At 41.8% G+C, this 19342-nt stretch overlaps 1 protein-coding gene across 14 annotated transcripts in view; it reads right to left on the bottom strand.

Moving 5' to 3' along the window:
• The window catches only part of vwa5b2 (von Willebrand factor A domain containing 5B2), a 147172-nt gene that overhangs the window by 58143 nt on the left and 69687 nt on the right, over positions 1–19342 (bottom strand). For all 14 annotated transcript variants that reach the window (XM_078564040.1, XM_078564052.1, XM_078564053.1 and 11 more), the window contains 4 exons: positions 18094–18310; positions 16432–16595; positions 10349–10480; positions 8036–8160 (listed from right to left, as the gene is read on the bottom strand). In XM_078564040.1, the coding sequence (XP_078420166.1) occupies positions 8036–8160; positions 10349–10480; positions 16432–16595; positions 18094–18310 (638 nt within the window). The remainder of the gene's footprint in view (positions 1–8035; positions 8161–10348; positions 10481–16431; positions 16596–18093; positions 18311–19342) is intronic.

Genomic DNA, 19342 nt, shown 5'->3' with positions numbered 1-19342 from the left:
GAGATATGATGAATTATTATTGCGTTATATTTAAAATCTTTATCCCCATCCATAAATCCTTCCATGACCTTTCCTCAACCTATTTCTGTGTTCTTGCCTAGCCCTATCAAGTGACAGATAGATTATGTATGACAGACATTAGAAAGATGAACGTCAAGATCTAACCCCCCCCTCTCCCAGATGTCCCCAGGGTATGAAGGTCCAGAAGCATCTCAATGTTTCAAGGCTCAAATGTGCAGTCATGAAGGAATCTCTCTCAGAATCTCAAGAGTCACCTGTGTTTAACAAAAATGGATACTGCATTAAGGATGACTGGGTGACCTCCAAGGATATCATGTACTCTACTGCTCTTGAGGCCTTTGGCTCCAACTCTCATAAGCACCAAGACTGATACAATGAAAAAAACGAGATAATTCAGAAATTACTGGAGAAGAAACATCGTCTCTACAGGGTTTACTTCAATGACAAGTCATCACTATCCAAGCATGATGCCTACCGAAACATCCACAGGACTGTCCAATGCAAGCTCAGAGAGATGCAAGGCATCTGGCTGAATCAGAAAGCAGTCAAACTTTAGTCATATGCAGACCACAAAGTGTGGATGAGATTCCATGAAGCTCTGAAATCTGTCCACGAGCCCCAGTCTACTGATTCATAACCAATCGTCAGTGCTGTTGGGTCAACACTGCTCACAGAAAAAACCCAAATTCTAGAAAGATGGGCAGAGCACTTTAACCACATCCTCAATCAGCCTTCATTCATCAATGAAAAAGCAATCAACAGATTGCCATCAATTGATCTCTTGATGACCCTCCCACGCAGTTAAGAATGATGAACACAATCAAACACCTGACTAGCGGCAAAGCTCCAGGAGCTGATGCTCTCCTAGCTGACATCTGCAAGATTGGAGGTCAATGCCTTGTCAAGATGCTCAATGAACTCTTTCAGTCTATGTGGGAGCAAGGAACCATCCCGCAAGAATACAAAGGTAGGCCCATTGTCTACCTATACAAATAGAAAGGAACTCGCAAATCTTGCAACCATCATAGGGGAATCTCACTCCGCTCCATCACCGGCAAAATTTTCACTGGAATTCTTCTGAACTGCTTAATATCTTGACCAGAATCTGCTGCTAGAGAGTCAGTGTGGTTTCAGAAAAGGTCAAAGAACCACTGATATGATAATAGTAGTTAGACAGCTCCAGGAAAAATGCCAAGAACAGAACATAGACCTCTACACCTGTTGGCCTGACCAAGGCCTTTGACACAGTCAATAAACCAATAAGGCCTTTGGAAGGTAATGGAGAAATTTGGCTATTGAGAGAAATTCATTGTTGTAGGGTGTTGGATACTGTTTGGTCTTAATGAAGTCTTCATAATCTTAAGTAGGTTAACTGTGGGTATTTATTAAATACATATATGCAGTAAAGGATTTAAGCTAGGAGCTGTCTCCATGCTTGCTTGTGCACACGACTCTGTCCAATACTAGACTGACCCCTAGGTGTGGGTCATGTGCTCTCTTTCATCATTGTGTGGGCGGTACTGTACTCAGTTCCACATTAATCCTATATATGCCAGACCCTTAAACTACACCTCCCCCCAAGTCTTTATCCAATGTATTTCAAGTTATTGTAGTTTACCCCTGGTATTTACATCATCATTACTACCCCATCTCCCCACTTCAAGTCTCTGAGTTCGTAGGTTCAGGTGACCTGGAGGCCTTATAAACCTTCCATTTCATGTTCACACTACTGTTGGAAGAGTTGTAGGCTCTGTCATTGCAGGTAAACTCAGCTGATTTGGAGCTTGATATGGCATCTAGGTATCTTCCTCAATGCCTCTCCACTGTACTGTGGGAACGGTCGGTCTAGGAATGAGGAGAAGACTCCTCCCATCTCTTCTGACTATACCCTCTGGGGTGCCTACCAGATAGGACAAAGGCTGGTCATCCTTCCTGATGAAAGTACCCTTCTCTCGCAGTCTTTAATCCAGACCTTGTCATCCTTTCATAGTTGTAGCAAGTCTTTGATGCGATATCTTTTGTTGTAGGCGGGAGCCTGCTTCTGCCTGTAGGGCTGCTCTTCTGCTTGCATATCCTGGTAATCCTAGGTTACTAATCCTTTTATTAGTTTTTTTGAGGATTGGACATTGTGTGCGAAGTTTCATGCCCATCAGGAGTTCAGATGGGGCTAGGCTGCATTGAAATGGGGTGGACCTGTAGGTTGGCAGTGCTGTGGGAAAGGCTTCATTCTTTTTTAGGACGGCTTTTATAGTGTGGGCACCTCTTTTGGCCTCTCCATTTGACTGGTATGATGGTGCAAGCCGGATGTGGTGGCGATGTTCATGAAGTACTCATTTGGACATTGTGGGCCATTATAGGGCACAATCTCGCCTGGGATGCCATGGCTTGTGAACATCTCTTTCAGTATCTTAATTACTGCCTCTGTGGTAGTTGTATATAGTTGCTTCGCCTCAACTCATCTGGAAAAGTAATCCATCACTATATGGAACGATTTGCTGTTGAAGGCAAACAGATTAATGTCCACCATCTCCCATGGCCTGTTAGGGAACTGTGTGGGGATGAGGGGCTCTCTTTGGTCCTGCCTGTGCTGTACACACACTTGACAGTTTGCTTTGGTGTCCTCAATTGTCCTGGAAATGCCTACCCACCAGACAGCAGATTGGGCCCATGCCCTGCACTTGGTGATGCCCAGGTGGCCCTGGTGCATTCTTTGAAGGATCTCCGGCCAAAGGGAAGCTGGAATGACCAGCTGCTCATTGTAGACCAGGAGATCGCCTATGACCATCAAGTGCTGTTGTTGTTTGAGCCAAGATTTCATGGTACCACCGCTTGGTCTCTGTTGTGGCCACACACCCTGTTGGCCGAAACGATGGATGTGGGCACACTCCTCATCATGCATTTGTTCCTGGCGAATCTGTTGGCGTTTACTTGTGGTCGCTGCCAGGTGTCTCCTTGTCAATTGGAAGGCATCCTGCTCTTCGATGAGATTGAGGTCTTGTTTTGTCAGAAGGCCTACTGTGGCCCTGGAAAATATGTCTGCTGTTGTTTTTTTTTACCTTGGGCACATAACGTTTTGTAGGTGAACCTCATGAGGCATGAGCAGAACCTTTGCATTCTGGGAGGCATCTTTGCTAGCTCCTTATCATCCAATAAGGAGACTAGTGGCTTATGGTCTGCTTTCATTGTGACCAATGAAATAGTCTGAAAACTTGTTTGCCCACGTGACTGCGAGGGCTTTATTTTCCATGATGGCATATCTTGTCTCCATGTTTGAACGCCCTCTGGAAATGTTGTACATCAGTCGGCAACTTCCATCAAGTTGTTCCTGCAATAGGACAGCTCCAAGGCCTGCGGACGAAGCATCCACTGCAATGGTGGTGGACAGGGATGGGACATAGTGGGCCAGAATGTTGTGGAGAGCAGCATCACCATGATGCAAGTGAATGATTGCTCTTGATGTGAGTCCCAGCACCATGCCTGTTCTTTCTTAAGCAGATGCCTCAAAGGTTCTGTGACCTGTGCCAAATTTGGTAAACGTTTTGCCAGCTGGTTCACCGTTCCCAAGAATCATTGGAGGTCTGGAATCAAGGATGGGATTGGGAACTCGCTAATAGCTTTAGTTTTCTGTGCGACACCCTGATGCCTTTACTGCTGTGGCCCAGGAACCGAATTGTTTTGGAGAACTCACATTTCTCATTCAGTGTCAGCCCTGCTTCCTGCAAGCACTCTAAAGACTGCTGTAAATCTCTTGTCATGTTCCTCCTCCATTGCACTGTGAGCCAATACATCATCTAAGTGGCAAATTACCCGCTGTAGACCCTGCAAAAAGGCCGACATCATACGTTGAAATACTTCTGGTGCTGCAGTGATTCTAAATGGCAGGAGGATAAAGCAGCATCTGCCAAAGGGAGTAATGAATGTTGTCAGCAGCCTGGACTCTCGTCAAGGGAAAGTTGCCAAAAGCCGCTGTTGGAACCCAGCTTTGAAAATACCGTGCTATTTGGGAACTTGGTCAGGCTTTCGTACACTGAGGACATGTGATATACTTCTCTGGCTAGGGCTTTATTGAGCTGTGTCAGGTCAATGTAAATACGGATGGACCCATTCGGTTTTGGAACTGGCACCATCCTGGAACACCATTTAGTTGGTTGTGTGACTGGGGAGATGACTCCTGGATGTGGACCACAAACAGGGTCTTTTGGATTCTTTTATCCTTGTACCTCAGTGTCGCCTGCAGGGTACCCTTTATTGGCAGCTTTATGCCTCCTGCTCTGTGTAGGTATGTTGTGGGTGGCATCAGCCACTGGGTCACCAGCCATGGTTCTTTGTCCGATAGAACCGTAACACTGGCTCCTGGGTCCAACTTACAGTTTGTGAGATGGCCGTTAACCAAAACGTCCACATTCCAAAACAAAAACCCAGGATCTTTGACCTCACCCAAGAAGCATGGCTGTGTCTCCTCTTGGTGTGCTGTCTTGACCTTGTGAATCACCTTTGGGTCTTCAGTGTGTTTAGATGTTTTGGCCTTGCACAGATTGCCGAAGTGTCCAATTCTGTAACACTTAAAAGAGTGGGGTGAAATTGTAAGACATTGATCTCGCCTGTCGGGGTGCTTTGCTCCATAGCGCTGACATGGTCACTCTACTGGTCTATTAGGGTGTTGCTTCCCTCAGCCTGGAGTATCTCTGTTTCTGCGCTGTTTAACTAACTGGCTGTGGGGTTTTCCTTTGTACCACAGTTTACTTTCTCCTCTTAAAATGGACCTGTGCTACACATGGAGTTCAGACTGCCTAACAATCTGGATAGCTTTCTTGAAGGTCAGATCTTCTTTTGCTTGCAGCATGTCTGAGAGTGTGTCATCCGCTATTCCGACAACTATCCTATCTCTGATAAGTTCAGATTGTAGGTCTCCACATTTGCAGCCTTCACCAATTCTGTACAGATCATTAATGAACGAGTTGACAGGTTCTCCTGGCAGCTGAACATACTTATTAAATGTAGCTGTTTTGAGAATTTTGTTACTTCTTAAGTTGAAATGAAAATCAAATCATTTTAGTACTTCTTCAAATTTAGCAGATGATTCGTTGATTCCTTGTCTAGCAATAATGCTGTCCACTATTAGGCTTACCGAATAAAGCAGTGTGTTAACCTGTGCAGCTTCTATCTTTCTATCCAGACCTGAAGCAATCATGTATCTAAGGAATCTTTTTCTCCAAAATCCCCAATTGTGTGATTGATCTGAGCCTTGGATTAGTCCAAATTGATCTGGAAGAGTGGATTTTTGATCCATGGTTAAAAAATTTTAAAGTGTGGGTTCAGCTTTAAGAAGTTGCTGAAATTCAAGTTGATGCTACTGTTTGTTTGAAGACAAAGGATTTACCCGCGCTTGCCAGTTTTGGCACTCACATTCAGCCTTGAAAATTTTTAAAACAATGGCTGTTTGGATCGACTAGCTGCAGACTTCTTCATTTCAGCACCATACTTTAAGGTCATGAAAGCATTGAATCCTGGTCTTTGCTGGTCTTTAAAGCTGATTGTTTAGTCAGGAGCCTTCTGAATTAATTATCCTTTTTTCTTTTGCAGCGAGCTTGGATGCCATGTGTTCAGGTGTTGACTCAGGAATCCGACAGAGTCCTTAAATGGCAATTCTGACCACTGAACTATTTAAAAGTTTCTCAGGACTTGCTTTATCCTGAAATTTAAAAGCTTTAGCACACCCCTGCTAGGTCTGCTGACTCTGAACTCTGGAATTAAAACTGGACTTCCAAGCAATCCTATGGAGTTTTCTGCTACAGTGAGGAATTTTAAATTTCTGCCTTCAGTTTCCAAGTCTTTTGTTGAAGCCATTCCCTGGCGATTTTCCTCTGCACGTCTGTTTTTTGAGCTTTTCTTCAGGTCAGAATGCTTGTTCAAAATTTTCTTTAGTCTTGCAGGATTTTCATTCATCTCTGCATTTTTGTGGGGTTTTGGGTTTTTCCATTCACTCCCATCATGTTGTATGGTGTGGATACCATTTTTTAGGTCTTAATAAAGTCTTTGTAGTCTTAAGTAGGTTAACTGTATGTATTTATTAATTACAAGAACTATACATATATATAGAGTAAAGGGTTCAAGTCAGGAGTGCCTCCATGTTCGCTTGTGTACACAGCTCTGTTCAACACTAGACTAACCCCGAGGTGCGTGTCATTAGCTCTTACATCACTGCGTGGGCGGTACTGTACTCACATTAACCCTATCTGTGCCAGATCCTTATACTACACTCATCACAATGGTTTGACAGCTCCTCCATCTGTGCTGCAACAAATCTGTGATTCTGTGATCAATGGAGCACTTTAGGTATTTCTTTATTTTAAAAGTTCAATATAAATGCAAATTGTTGTTTTTTCCTCTATTTTAACTGGGCATCTTTCTGCCTATAATCATCAGAGTTTTTGACGCTTTTAACAAAAGCTCTTAGACTATGAATGCAATGGAGTTTAGCCGAAGGTATTGGCAATGGCTTGAGAATAAGCATAATTACCCCCTATGTAGGATCGGAGGCGTGGCGCCATTTTACGTGGCGCGACATCTGCAGGGAAGCACTATGCACTTCCTGTGTGGGCGGGGGGGAATCCCAAAATCGAGAGTGTGCTCTTTCGCGCATGCACACGAAAGAGTGCACATCTCCCTGAGGCTAAGTGCAGCTTCAAGGAGATCGCCTCTACTTTTAAAAATGTTAAAAATAGAAAAAAAAAAATTCCTTTACATATCCCCTCATGTGACAATGTCACATGAGTTGGGACGTGTTCATAATTTTCAAAAAAACTTTATTAAAATTTTTAAAACCCTACATGAAACCTCAACCCGCCTGTGGATGAGGTTTCATGTTTTTTCTACTTCCTGCCAGGGCTCCTGGCCTGCCTGCCAACCTTAAGGTTGGACCGGCAGGACCACTAATGACTTTAATTGATCTGTCAATGGCCTTAATTGGCCATTGACAGGTCGGCGGGCGCGCAGCTGATTTTGCTGCGCCCTCGCCTTCCTGAAAATTTAAATGGGGCGGGGTGATGTTGGGAGATCCGCCCGACGTCATCCTGCGTTATTTTACACATCGGCGAGTGGGCCCCGCCCCCGCTTGCTGACGGTAAAATCCTGCCCATGGTGTACTTAAGAAAAATAGCAAATTTTAGATTTGTTGAGTATTTGTTTACTGAAGTGTTTTTTGGTACAAGCTACAAAATATTTCACACTTTCTCTGAAATTGGACAGATGGCAAACAATAAAATTAAATGAATGATATTAGCTTTCCTTTGGAGCCACATTCCATATATGAATTTGAGATGGCCAATCAACTTATTCTCTTTTTAAATGGATTGACTGTTGATACATTTTGAAGCTGCTCCATGACTGTGGATCATTAATATGTAATTTGTGTTGCAGAGCACTGGACAAAAGAATGTTTTGTTATAGTGGGGATGAGAGCCTGGCATCTTCTAATCTGCTATAATCTCTTGCATACTTATGTACTAAACCCAGGCTGATTAAAATTGTTTACACGTTGCTTCATTTGAATTATTTATTCTGCATTTCAGTATTAATGCTCAATTACAGTTAACAATTTGGACAAAGAGTATGTTAATAGTCTAGGCAATACAGAATTTATTGTGCTCTTCTATTTCACTATTTCATCCATTAGCGGGGGACCTACACAGTAAGATGTCCTGCATACAAGGGAAGCTGTGATGATATTATTGGAAGCATTAAGCTATCACTGTATTTCTAGTCACGCCTGCTTAACTTTTCTCTGTCAAAGGCTAATATCTCTCTTTTTTTCTTAAGAATTAACAGGGTCAATATAAACTCTGGTGCTTTGTGAATTTGCTCCAGTTGTAACCGAGCAGCTAATTTTTTCAAGAAGACTGTTCTTTATGGGTTTCAAAAAATTAGCCTGCAGACATAAATTTCTTTGTAAACGAAAAAGCCATGCTCCCCGATTACATTTTTGCACGTGTTGTTTTGAAATGCTGGCTTTTACCTTTTTGTCTGTATTAGAGTCTTTCTTCATTGATCTGCTGAAGTCCCGTCTACTTTTAATGTGTCGTTCATACTCCTCAAAACTCATGCTACCTTCCTCCAACAGAAGGTGTGGAACGTATGGCTCTTGTAGAAAAACACGATATGTGTAAATTTACAGTACCTCTAAAAAAAAATCTATTTTACATCTTACATTTTCCCCTTTCCATGGGGAATGTTGAATTCTGAAATGTCATGCTCATCAGAGACGTTCAGAGATACCTGTTACATCTGCATTTGTCCACTGATGTTAAATGTTCATTCTAAAGGCACTACTTGTTGGATAGTTGAAGCTAAGAAAGTTGCTGCCACTCCAATAACAAACAAAATAGTCACTTGGCAGTACAGACTTTGAGTATCACTGAAAAAAGAGGTCTGTTGTTGAAGCTTTTCATCTTGCATTCATCATGACAGATTCGTAAGAATACCAAATTTCAATGAACAATAATTTATACTGCATAAGAGGGTGCTGATTGATTAGCATGTGGACTCTGATTGGTAGAGGTATTGCCATGGACTATACACCAGGGAGCAATTAACTGCTAACTGTTGTTCCCTTTGAAATTTGGTATTCTTGCGAATCTGTCCTGATGAGTGCAAGATGAAAAGCTTTGACAGCATGTCTCTTTTTTCAGCAACAAGCAAAATGTTGTCCAATGTACCAGTCTCTCTAATGACATGCCTTATTAATATAAAACATTAGATATATTAGGTATGGTATTTATTTCAAATAAGATATAATTAAAAAGATGAATTAAAACAGCTTTCACCAAGAGGAAGTTCTTATATTGATTTCAACATTTTGACTAATTCCCCTTCACACTCTTTTTCCCCCTTCCATTAGGTGAAAGTAGGGCTCCATGTGTAAGTTTACTGTAATACAAATTAACTGCAAAAATATGTATTTAGCTCCTATGACGATTCAGAGGGTAAATGCTCCACCTGGTGTGAGACTAGCTATAGGCCGGATTGGGTCTCAGAATGGCATTGAATTATCTGACCTCAGTTGGCATATTACAACAATTGGACCAGTATACCTGCTGAAAATCTGATGCCCCAAATTGTTTTTTCCACTTAGCATAATTATTTTCCATTTAATTTATCCAAGGTCTTTGTGGCAAACATTTTTAAATTAACAAGGGAAATAAAAGCCAATAAAGTTTTGAAATTCTAAGGAACACAGGCATGATAGGAGCAATCAGAATGGTTTCAGAGGTAATAGACTATGTCTTATAATCCTACTGGAATCGTTTGAAGAGGTAATTAGGCTAATGGATGAAGATAATTTAGTAGGTATTGTTTATTTTAATTTTCGAAAGGCTTTGAACCAAGTTACTCATGTGAAACTAATAGGAAAGTTTAAGGTCCATAGGTGACAGATTATCGGAACAAAAAGACATGGTCTAGCAATCGAAAACAGAGTGAAGATAAGTGGAAGATGCTTCACCTAGAAAAAAGTAAGTTGTGCGTCACAGGCATCTCCTGGGGCCTCTTCTATTCTCAATACTTGTGAATGACATGAAAAAGAATTACTGTCATTGTAAAATATTTTCAGATGACACAAAGCTATGTGGTTAGGTGGTAGGTAGATTGATTACATTACGGGAGACTTTGGCCTGTTATAATGCTAGTCTGAGATATGACAGAGAGATTTTAAGATAGCTATATTGTAGAATGTCAGTAAATGTATAGTGAGAAGGCAATCATTTTTACATGACCACCGGTGTTAAATTACAAGTACCTTAAATTACAAAATGCAATTGAAATACTACTTTTGGGGTAACCAAAAATTAGGTGCCACATGGTGTCTACCAGTCATTGAAGACACCTGGTAGATTCTGCATAGTTGTTTCCAAGGGTCAACCAGGTACAGAGTAAGAAACTGTGTTGACTAATCCCATGCATCCTGAATTTTGGGTGGCAGCCATTGCCAGAGCCATATCTCCAAGGAGTCCTATTTTTGAGATAAACTGGCAGAATTGTGGTAATCAGTAAAATTCAACCCCACTTGGATGCATTGACAGTTTGGGATTGGACATCCATTTTATACCCTTCCTGATGTTATGCTTTATTCAAACCAATGGACTGTAAAATCAAGAGGGGTGTAAAGTCAGACTTGTCCTACTCGAGTCCGTACCAATCCTGTCATGGAGGTTAGCTTAAAATTATCCCCTCAATCTCAAAATCAGAATGGAACATTTTACACACAGTATTATAACAAGGTTGACACAGCTGGGATTCCTATCAATCCTACAAAACAAAAGATAAAGCTTACCGCACGGATGTAAAATGATTTTGAGGTTCCTGTCATACTGGTGTTTCTCTGCCAATGTGATGTATAGAGTTGAGGCAGACCTGGCAATAGGATCTGCACCAGCCCGTAGTGCATGTGTGGGACTCTCCACACCTATGAAACGAGAAAAATTAAATTTGAGGAATCTGGGGAGAGATGTTGAAGCTTCCCACCAGTGGAAATGAGGCAGTAGTACCAGGGAAATGGTGGTGAATGACCATCCACCTCAGTCCCACCTTTGTTACTGCTGCTGTGGTCATTCCCAGGGTTACAGGCAATAGACTCTTTCATATGTAAATCACAGTCCTAAGCCACACATAGGACCTTGTTTGCCATTTTTGAACAGTAGTGGATGGGACATGAGATATGCGCACTTTTTAAAAATTCATTCATGTGATGTGGGTGTCACTGTTAAGGCCAACATTAATTGTCCATCCCTAAGTGCCTCAACAAGGTGTTGGTGAGCCACTTTCTTGAATTGCAGCAGTCCAATGGGTGAAGTTACACCGTAGTGCCAGGTAACAAGTTCCAGGATGCAGCAAAAATGAAGGAACAGCAGTATATTTTCAAGCGGTGTGTGATTGGGAAGGGAAATTGGAAATGGTGGCGATTCCATGCGCTTGCTGCCCTTGTCCTTCTAAATGGTAAAGGTCGCAGGTTTGGAAGGTGCAGCTTGTAGATGGTATAGACTGCAGCCATTGTGCACTCGTGGTGAAGGGAGTGAATGTTTAGGTTGGTGGATGGGGTGATGATCAAACGGGCTGCTTAGTCCTGGGTGGTTTCAAGCTCCTTGAATGTAGATGGAGCTGTACTCACCAGACAAGTGGAGTGTATTCTATTACACTTCTGACATGTGCCTTGTAGATGGTGGAAATGTTCTGGGAAGCCAAGGGATGAGTTACTTGCCACAGAATTCCAAACCTCTGAGCTGTTCTTGTAGCCCCAGTAATTGTGTGACAGTCCAGTTCAGATTTTGATCAATGGTAACTCCCTAAGATGCTGATATGGGAGATTTGATGGTAGTAATGCTGTTGAATGTCAAACAAAGGTGGTTAGACTCTCGTTTGGCGGAGACAGTCATTGCCTGGCACTTGGGTGGAGTTAATATTGCTTGCTACTTATCAACCCAAGTCTGAATGTTGTTCAGCTCCTGCTGCATATGAACATGGACTGCTTCATTATCTGAGGAGTTGTGAATGGAACTGAAACATGTGCACTATGCAATGTGCAGTTGAAGATGTTTACGCATAAAACACCACCCTGAGGAACTCCTGCAGTGATGTCATGGCACTGAGGAGATTGACCTTCAACAGCCACAACCATCTTCTTTTGTGCTAGGTATGCCTCCAACCAGCGGAGAGTTTTCCCCCCGATTCCCATTGACTCCAGTTTCGCTAAGGCTCCTTGATGTCACACTCAGTCAAATGCTGCCTTGAAGTCAAGGGCAGTCACTGTTACCTCACCTCTGGAATTTAAATCTTCTGTCCAGGTTTGGACCAAGGCTGTAATGATGTCTAGAGCTGGCTTAATCCAAACTGAGCATTGACGAGCAGGTTGTTGCTGAGCAAGTGCCACTTGTTAGCACTGTCATCACTTTGCTGATATTTGAGTGTAGACTGATGAGGCGATAATTGCTCAGATTGGATTTGTCCTGCTTTTTGGGGACAAGACATATTTGAGCAATTTTCCACATTGTCATTTAGCTGCCAATGTGGTAGCTGTTCTGGAACAGCTTGAATAGGGTCACGGGTAGTTCTGGACCACAAGTCCGAGTACTACAGCTGAGATCTTACTGAAGAGAGCCGCAGGCAAATTTTGTTGTATTTTTGTAGGGCCGCAAAATCAGCTTGGGCCACTTCCCCCCGCCACGTACGCCCACCCCAACCCCCATCATCATAGGCCTACCTTCTTCTGGCTCATAGGACACCCAATATTGCATTGGCCTGGAGTTAATGGGGTGCCCAGGGGCACTCATTTTCCTCCTCCTGCCAGATGCTAATGTTCACCCAGTCTGTCTAAAATGAAACCTTTTCCATTAGGTAAAGTGATGTGCTGTGATCTGAGCTACTTGCATCTCCACCAGCATGCTCATTCCATTTTTTTTTTGGCCATGACTGCCTACATGACCTTTTTCAAGCAGTTCTTAACCGGTGCATTTTAGCTTCTCTTTACCACCACCACCACCCCCTCCATTAAAGTAATTGAATTTCGCTGTAAGAGCAATCTCTTGTATATTCAATTAAATAAGCACTTTTAAAGCCCAATACTTAAATTCAATCGACAAAAACAACATTGCCCTTATTATTATTCAGAACCTTGTTGCACTGTACTTAAATTCAGTGATTTACTGCATTAGGACTCAGATTGTCTGGAAACTCTTTAGATTCCTTCTGTCAGAAGTAATTGTGTTTAATACAGAAGCTGCAGAAATCAATCTGCTAGATTGACTTAAACTATTGATTATTTCTACACTCATGTCTGCCTTGAATATTTATTAACGATGATGAATAATTGCATAGTCTGAGAGAAACAGGGCTTCTTCCAGTTAAATTAAATTTCTTTTCATGTTTTACAGCGACAGATCTTTAACCCTTTAAATTCCTCTCTGACCCACAACATTTTCATTAAAGCTGTAAAATAATTGGATGAGAGAAGGGAGCTGGGAGAAAAGACATTAGACTTTAATAATGCTACATCTGGGTAGTTGCTCAGATGTAATATTTATCACCTTCACTCCAAAACATTTGAAATATATGTATTCCATTTCTGTGTTTAGGGTAAGCCTGTCAAATGCTACAAAGCATGGTATACAACAAGGACTCCAGTGATATAAAACAAGTATCATGGCAACAAATAGCATGGGTGCAATGCTACCCATCACTATTCCATATTGTGAGGGAGGGCAAAAGGCAACAAGAGCGAGAGCGAAAGAGGACAAATATAATCACCGAGAACGGGTAGGTTTGGGCTGGGTAAGAAATTAAAATTTGAAAAATTTCCAACACAATCCCAACCTACAGAGACAAGATGGTGGTTTGGTGACTAATCCGCTCTCCGGAATTGTGTCAATCAGTAAAAGCTTTTACAAAGGCAGTATACTGCCATTTTTATAGGCTTTTTAAATTTTTAACCCACTTCGGCTGTGTTAAAAAGAGGTGAGAAGGGTCATATCCATTAGGTAAGTGCATTTACGGCACTGCTTTTAGGTCAGGAGAAGTAAGAATGTTTTCCCACCGACTCAACAGACTTAGCTGCTTCCAGATTCATGATCTCTGACTCCGCACAATCTCTCCTTCTCCACCATGCTCCCCCTCCTTCCCTCCACATTGTGTGGTGTACTTTAATCATGCCCCATCTCCATCCTCTTCAACCCCCACCCCACCAACCTGCTCTCCCTGTGTGTTCCCTTCCCTCCTGACCACAATCTGTTCCACTGAACATGAGCTCTTCCTGCGGACACAATCTCTCACCTCTTAATGATCCGGCCCCGCTGACTGCACTCTCTCCCGCACTGCCATTTCTCCCCCAGCCATGCTCTCAGCTTCTCAGCTGCAGCCTTTTAAACAGGATGCCATCCTGGACTACTCCCCCTGCCCCCTACCCATAACTATCAGGGTCAAAGAAATGGAACGAGCAAAGGACAGAAAAACTTCTTTTGCAGCTGCTTCTTAAAAATTCATTCATAATTTGGTTTGCGCTTTAATAATTTCTTAAGTGTTGTAAGAATAGTTACCTAAAATACACAAATCTGAATCTTTACCTCCTCAATACCTTTTAACCACCTGATAAAAAAAAATGGGCAAAATTCTTTTCTGCCAATCGACGAAAGCCTGAGCATCAACAGTAATAAAATAGCAAAAGTCAGGTGAGGCAGCAAAGAAACTTGGAATTTCATTGGGAAAAGGAGATAATTCTCGTGACTCATTACTGTTTTCCTCTCTGTAAGATCAGAATCCCCCTCCAACTGGACTTTTATTAAATATAAAACCCCAAAAAGTTTCACTTCATGGACATAAACACTGCAAAACACACAGCCAAACCTCAACACACAGAGGCAGGCTGTACTGCCTGGGGTTAATCTTCAAAGCATGTCAATACTGAAACCAAGTTGACACTATGTAACGACACTGGGACATTATCATCTCAAAGACACAAAGTAGGTGCCATCAGACAATCCAATTAAAGAAACTGGGAGACCATCCTAGCACATGGCCCCAGAAAACAACCATAACACAAAGAAATATTGACAATGGCTAAGGGGAAATTGACTTTATCACATGCACATCAACTTGGGAACCACAGACATCACACCTGGATGGGGTCCATTGTTTCAGTCATGGAAACAACATCGCGATGAATGGGTTTGCCTGGACCAAAGCTGGAACCGGGCTAAAGAGATTAAAAGGGCGCTAGGCACTAACCATCCAAACAGAACATCTCCGAGAAATATGCTTTGATATTGCCGAGAAGGCTTGTAATAAAAGTCCAAGGCAGTAGAGTCTGGCACTGCAGTCACCAAGGAGGGTCAGGAATGGTCAACCTGATTCATGGACCTACAGCCCGCACCAGAATGACCAACCGTGTGGGGAGTTGTAAGTATCAGCTAGATCCGAGGGATATTGGAGCTGAGGTTTAAAGGGTGGTTTAAGGGTAACAACCAAATCCTGAAGGATAAAAACAAAAAACTACTGCGGATGCTGGAAATCCAAAACAAAAACAGAATTACCTGGAAAAACTCAGCAGGTCTGGCAGCAATCCTGAAGGAGTTGGGTTGAATTGAGGAAGGTTTCAGGCAGAAAAGCGGAGTTTTGCCTGTGGTTTTTCTGTAGAGGCTTTTTAGTAAGTCGTGGGGTTTTTTTGTGTGTTTACGGGAAGCCAAGGTTAAATCGTGAAGGGATTTAAATCAGACTAACCAATTAAGTGTTGTGTAGTGTCATTTACACTAAGTTTAGATCTCTTGTATCAGGGAGTTAAGTGTTTTAATAAATGAGTTTGTGGTCGAGCCAAACCCCGTGTCTGTGTAATTTTGCCTTTTATAAAATCCTAAAGTCAAGAACTAACAGTAAGGGTGAACTGGCTCAGTTGACCTTACATCGCCAAGCGCTATATTTCCAAAGTCACCCATATTTCCAAGTTTCTTCGCTGCCTAAAATGGTTCCATGTTAAATATTGCTGCTAATTTCACTCTTGCAACAAGGCAATGCTGCCGACAAATGGGTTTATCACAACCTCTTCTGTGCTCTCAAACTAACCTATCTCCTGCAACAAGAGGTTGACTGGTTTTAGAGTGGGATAAAAATGGGATGGACCATGTGCTAACTTACTCTCCTACTCTGATTTTTGTTTGCTTCCTTCCTTCCATGCATTTTGCCATTTTGATGGTGAGTAAAATTCAAATCCTCATCACTGGTATTTTCACATGGATGGGAGGAGTATCATTACCAGTATGCATCCAAGTCACTGGACGTTTAAGGAAAACAGTCTACTTTCAGCAGTTTCATTAAGAATCCAAAGTTAGAGTAATATTGGACATCCTGGATATTAAGCATTGCTGGCACTGGAGCTGCTTTAGGTAACCAGAATAGCTAGAAAAACAATTAAGATGCAGACAATTGTTTGTAGTAGCAGGTGTTTAATTCCCCGCCCCAATTACAATTCATATGAGTTTGCCTTTACTCTCATTCAGTGTATGTGATTACCTTTGAAATCAGCATGATTTTCTCTAACTTTTTTGTATGGTGTAAAGGACCTCATGGCAAATCAGCTTCTGGATAATACAAAATCACCCACACTCCACCAGAAAGGCTCATTAACTATTAGAACTGGTTCAATTCATCGCGTATCCTATATTAGTTAACATAAATAAAAGGATTACTGTAAGAAAAATGGTAATGTCCAGCTAAAGGATTCCAGATTGCACCACATCTTTGTCTTGTAATAGCTTATGATGTTAGAAAAGGACTTCTTCAATGAAAGTTCAATAAAAAGATACCCTGGATCAGATGAGAGCTGTAAATATTGACAATAAAATACTTTAAAAGCTTCTATACCATGAAATGTCTTACCTGCTAGGAGACAGGGGCCTCGCACTAGCATCTCAAAGCTAAATTCATATGGTACGGGATTGAATACTTGTTCAGTGAAGATCTCTGGTAGACTGCAATGTCCACTAGCTGAGGACTTTTCTGGTTTCAATCCTCCTGCTCCAAAACAACCAGTAGAACTAAAACTGTACAAATATAAAAAGTTGGGTGGTTGGGGGAGAGGGCAGTAACACATATGAAAATCCCATTGAAATAACATTTAGAAAAAATACATTAAAACAAAAGTTAGTTAACAATCCCAGTGCTTTGCTCCGGCAGCATCAGTTTCCCAAGCATATGGTCATAGTAGTGGCCGTTGATGGTTAGTTAAAATTCCTGGTTTGCAAATGTCAGGATTACTAATGTTTGCTGTGTCTGCTATACGACCAGTGGTGGTCCAAAATTAAACTGTATTGGGATCTAAAGATTCAAATTTGCCCTGTACACTGGAAGAAGTAAAGTACATGTACATGCATAGACAGTTTTTCAATTCCAACCTTACAATTACTCAAGTCAGTTACTTCAGCCACAACTCTAGAATCAGTGGTTTGAATAGTCCTTTTATTACACGGAGGCAGAGGTTATCTTCATGACGGTCTTGTAGTGGCTTCAAATTCATAACCAGAATAAGAAAATGGATATGATTCTATGTCTCCCATGAATTATAATTATAATGTTCAATGTCAGTAGATCAAAATGTAAGCACATTTAAAAGATATTTCGTTGCTATTTTACTTCAAGTAAACCCTCTGAAAGGGTTAACGGCTTCCTTAAAAAGCAGGTCAAGAAATTCTACAAATAGTTTGAACAGTTGCCTACTAATTTGAATTGCCTCCATCCAATGAAATCGTGGCAGTATGGTTTACAACAATGTTGGGTCACTTAACAGCCTGTTTACACAGATGCTCCAGCCACTCTCATCTTGGGGAAGTTCATTAGGAAGACAACCAGAGCACTGTTTCAGGCAAGAAACCTCCTGCAATATGCAAATTGGTGCCCTAAGACATGCATGGGATCCAGATTTTTTTTTATTCGTTCATGGGATGTGGGCATCGTTGGCTAGGCCAGCCTTTTTTGCTCATCCCGCCTTTTTTGCTCATCCCCAATTGCCCTTGAGTGAGCTGCCTTCTTGAACTGCTGCAGCCTATGTGTTGTAGGAACACCCACAGTGCTATTAGGAAGGGAGTTCCAGGATTTTGACCCAACGACTGAAGGAGTCAGATGGCAAATCTAAGGCACCAATGGGCAGAGTAGGCTTTGGAGGGGAGTGAGGAGGAGTTTAACTCTCCCCAATCAGTGGAAAATGAGCAGGTGAGCAGTTAAAATTGAGCATCTTTAAATCCATTCTGATTTTCCATTATAGTGTTGCTAAATTTGTCTCCCACCAGACAAGCATGGACACTTTAACCCACTCCTAAGCAGAGCACCCCACCACACCCAAGCTACAAGTCTCCAGACTTACCTTGTTGTTGGCAACTTTTCCTTAATGTCAGTGAGCGGCCTCCACACTGTCCAAACTTTACCCTTTAGCTGTTTTTTGAGAATCAGTTAGACTGTTGAAGGATTTTGCTGCACTAGATTCCACAGACTAATTTAAACCTTGCCATAAAACTTCACATGAGGCAGTAACCTATTAAGACTTACTCTTGTTCATCACTTCTTGCAGACTCAATCTTCTCCTCATTGCTGCATACCCGAGGCATTAACACAGAAGAGAATACCACTTGCATGGTGCCATTTTGTTGAGTCTGAGGTTCCACGGTGGTACTGAGAAATATTGTCATGGTTTCCAGAGAACCAATCAGCCCAGTGCTAACAATGAAGGTTGTTCTATCCATGTCTTCATCCAATATCAGATGACCTGTGTATTAATACAGTGAAGACTCTAGTTCAGGGTGCTTATTCATTTCCAAGGCTATAGAAAGAAAAACTAGGAATCTTCGTTGAGAATAACCTCCCAAAAATATTTAGAACAGTGAACCTGAACAATCACTTTTGACAGGAAGGGGAGAAAGGGTAAATTGTACATTCATATCGCAAACTACTGATGTATTCAAATGAACATGTGGAATGGAGCAATATCCGCTCTTAACAATCTGGCAATGATGTTGGGTAACAGGATTTATATCTCCCTGTGTTACAAAGTCCTTCAAATTCCCATTATCCCATGCACATCAGGAGCCTGAGGCCGGGATTTTCCAGCCCCGTTGTGGTGGGACCTGCCACGGGAGATTTGGTGGCCCAGCCAAATGCCCATTGACGTTGGGGGGGACTGGATGATCCTGGTGGCGGGCGGGGCTGTAAAATCCTGCCCAGAGACTCAGCAAAAGCATTTTTAAGAAGTGGCAAAATGGTAAAATAAGATGAAAAGTGGGATTGGTTGACACAATGGAACAAGAAAAATCATGTAGATTCTATCTGCTATGCTATAATACACAGGTGGTAAAGTTAAAAGGTGCTACTTCCTCTGTTCAACAAACTGTCAGTTAAAGTTGAGCTCATAGAATTGAAGGCAAATTATTAACCCGGTGAGGTAATTGGATGAGCAGAAGGAGACATAGAGTTGGGATGATGGGCAGGGACTTTAATTGACAGGATATAACTAGTGATGTCCCAAGTGAGGCAGGACTGAATAAAAAAGTAAGGATTAATTTGAATCAAAAATACTGCTACATCACATTTAGCATTTGATGTTCATTTATAAGAAGGATATTAAGCCATGAGGAATATATGCCATAGATTCAGCAGAATGATGCCAAGAGTAGGGAACTTTAGCTATGAGGAAAAATTCAAGATACTGGAACTACATCACTGGGGCAGAGAAGGCAAAGGTGGGCTTTAATGGAAGTTATATACATTTTGAAAGGCTTTAATGGAGATAATAGGGAAAGAC

The sequence above is a fragment of the Cetorhinus maximus genome, chromosome 19 (assembly GCF_964194155.1).
Source record: "Cetorhinus maximus chromosome 19, sCetMax3.hap1.1, whole genome shotgun sequence".
NCBI lineage: Eukaryota > Metazoa > Chordata > Chondrichthyes > Lamniformes > Cetorhinidae > Cetorhinus > Cetorhinus maximus.
Note: the sequence above shows the minus strand (reverse complement) of the source record. Positions and strands in the feature narration are given on the sequence as shown.